This window comes from Alligator sinensis, unplaced genomic scaffold (assembly GCF_000455745.1).
Source record: "Alligator sinensis unplaced genomic scaffold, ASM45574v1 scaffold177_1, whole genome shotgun sequence".
In the NCBI taxonomy this organism is placed as follows: domain Eukaryota; kingdom Metazoa; phylum Chordata; order Crocodylia; family Alligatoridae; genus Alligator; species Alligator sinensis.
In genome coordinates, this window is record NW_005842269.1 from 1,220,639 (window position 1) to 1,223,534 (window position 2,896).

Consider the following 2,896-nt stretch of genomic DNA (forward strand, 5'->3'; position numbering starts at 1 on the left):
ATAAAAGTTTGTTCACACAGAACCTTTGCTTGAATGGACACCTTAGTGAGCAAAATGTTAGGACCATATGCTCAGGTGGTGTAAATTAGTATAGCACCTTTAATGTCAATGCACCTAAGGGCGTTTCCCATTTATTTGTATGAATAGAAATTGTCAAGCAATTTGTCAAGTTTTTGAGGTAATTAGGAATTGTCTACAGACATTCTGCAACTTGCAAATATTTGCCATTCAACCAGGATGGCATTTTGTTTTCTATCCAGCACCATTGAAGCCCATGTAAAATTCATTTGTACTGAGTACAAGAGAAGCAGCATAGTGTTGCATACATTGTGTAATGTATCTAGTACAAATATTTCTATCCAAATATACATATATCTATGAATGGTATAAATACTTTACCTGGGAGCTTATTCACATGTGCAAAATGAGAGTTTGTTTGTTTTGTTTTCCCCCCTTAATTAAATATGCGTGCCTCATTTTCATATTCTGGGCAGAAAGTGTGTGACTGTCATCGCAGGAGAGACTTTACTTCCCTTTTTCACTCTCCCATGTTTGCTGAGTGCTATGTAAGCACCTTGGTATGCACTGGATTCATAGGCGTTGTAGTTATTGGGCAGCAAGGTTTCTTTGAATTTGCATTCGTTTTGAAAAATTGCCTAGGGAATAGAGAAAGGAAAAAAAAAGAAACAAAACAGTTACCATAAATACCATGGGAAGACCTGAGTGATTCCTTCTCCTATCCTCCTTTTTTACAGAAGAACCTGTCGTGGTGTGTAACAGGTGGTGGTGTAAGGTTTGTGTCCAATGATAAATCTCCTTTGGCACTAATTCGGTGTCAGATATACACAGATGCCACCTGTTCAGATAATGGACTGTGCACTTCCTGTACACATCAAGTTAATTCATAATAAAGCAGGGATTTTTTTCCTTTTTCTCCAGGAGGAGCCATTTATGTCATCATGACACCCAATTGTCCGCATGACATGGAGTTATTTCATGCCCCCAAGTTTCCAGATTATTTGCCATGCAGAACAGAATAGTCTAGCAAGCATCAAAAATCCTGCAGCCCTCACATAAGCAGTCCCACTAACTGAGAAGTCCTTGCTTGGAGTTCTCTGCTTGACTGTAGATCCATTCCAACTCTTTTAAAATCTGATTAATAGGCATAGAGTCACCAAAATTAAATATGCTATCAAAGTGTTTTCTGCCAAGAGATTGGATATAGTTTTTTCATGTGCTCTCATTGAAATCTGAGGAACTGACTCCTGAAATTTTTGTGAGGAAGGGAACTTTGGCAACTTTGCAGACTTTGCAAATATGCCTGCAGACAAGGATAGAAGTGCACAGAGTTGGCAAAAGGGGATGCATTTGTGTGAAAGGAGACATGGAAATAATTCTCTGAGATCAGATGTCCTACATACAGAATACCATTGTAACACTGATGCTGTCATATAGACATTTCCATGCTTTTCTAACTAGATACCTCTGTGACAAATCCAGCCAAGGCCCCACAGGATTTAGGTTCTTAGCAATGGAAAATATACAACTGTTCTTATTTTCTCACATGCCTCTTAAAATTTAGCAGGACCGAATTGGAACTGTAAAAAAGAGAACTCTGAGGCAGAGTCTAGTCATTCAGCAGAGCCTAGTCTAGTAAAGCACTCTGGTACATGATAACATTCCTGTGCCTAAAGCTAGACATAGCTGGGTTAAAATGCCCTATGTATTATTTATTGCTGGGTTCGATGCTCCATTGGAACTATTTGAATGAAGAAGTGACTAAAGGTGGCAGTATCTGGCCACTATTTTGGTATTTTATTAAATAACTGAACCATTTTCTTGAAGTTATGAATGCTTCAATGGAAATGACTCTGTAGTTTTTGAGAAAAAAAGGAAACAGCAGCAAACTCCAGACATTATGTGAGGCAGACTTCTTGCTTCTTGCAGGGCTGATCCCTTTCAACTGGAATATTCTGCAGGTGCTGTTTCTGCTGGTTGTTGAAATTATGGAAGCATTGCTAGGGATTTAAAAGTTGAATTTGCATTTGGTGATTACTGGCAAATACCTTTTGTCCAATGATGATGGTATTTGTGGTTACTAGGATAATTTTATTAGTGATGAGATTTTTTTTTCCTCTACATTTTATCCTACCAAACTAGCCTCTGGAAGATCTCCCACATGCATATGGCTCTCAGGCCATTTCAAGGGGACAAATTCATTTGTTGGGGCATACACATTTTCCCTAAGTGGACGAATTTAGAGGTGACTTCCCTAGAAGAATTTCATGGAGTGTTTTTATTACTGACCAGACCTCCTGGCTCCGATGTTTATTTCCATAAAGACAATGTGTCCCCTCTTTCCATTCAGAGTGGAAAAAAACTCAGAAGATTTGGCAGGACCAAGCCTACATGCAGACAGCCATTCAAAGGTGATCAATGCCACCTTTTAACCAGTTCACGTTTCTTAAGTGCTCCTCAGAATGCCTTATGATAACAGCACACTGACAGCAATGCCAATTACCACAATGAACATTATTGATGATGGTAAGTTAGGCTTGCTATAGTTGCACTGCCAGGGGATTTTTTATGATGGAAAATAAAATTCCCAAGTTTTCTTAGTAACCATATTCTGGTCAATTATTAAGCGTCAAAAAAAGAAAAAGAAATTTGAACTTGTACTCACCGTTCCATATAACCTCCCTTTGTTGTTCATTGCAATGAAGAGGGCACTTTTCACACCAAACAGGCTAACAACACCTCTCTCTACGGTTGATATTTCTAAAAGACCTGAACAGACAGATAAAAGTTTAATTGTATGTATTTTACAGATAGCCAAAAGAAATTAACCAGAGATGCGCTATTAAGTTATAACTATTAACACCCATATGAGAATGTC

The 2,896-nt window shown here is 38.3% G+C and overlaps 1 protein-coding gene across 1 annotated transcript in view; it reads right to left on the reverse strand.

The window, feature by feature from the left end:
• Nucleotides 1–479: 479 nt before the first annotated feature.
• The window catches only part of FGF6 (fibroblast growth factor 6), a 3,586-nt gene continuing 1,169 nt past the window's right edge, over nt 480–2,896 (reverse strand). Inside the window, exons 2-3 of the mRNA XM_006027808.1 lie at nt 2,684–2,787; nt 480–656 (exon numbers count right to left, since the gene is read on the reverse strand). Of these exons, the coding sequence (XP_006027870.1) occupies nt 480–656; nt 2,684–2,787 (281 nt within the window). The remainder of the gene's footprint in view (nt 657–2,683; nt 2,788–2,896) is intronic.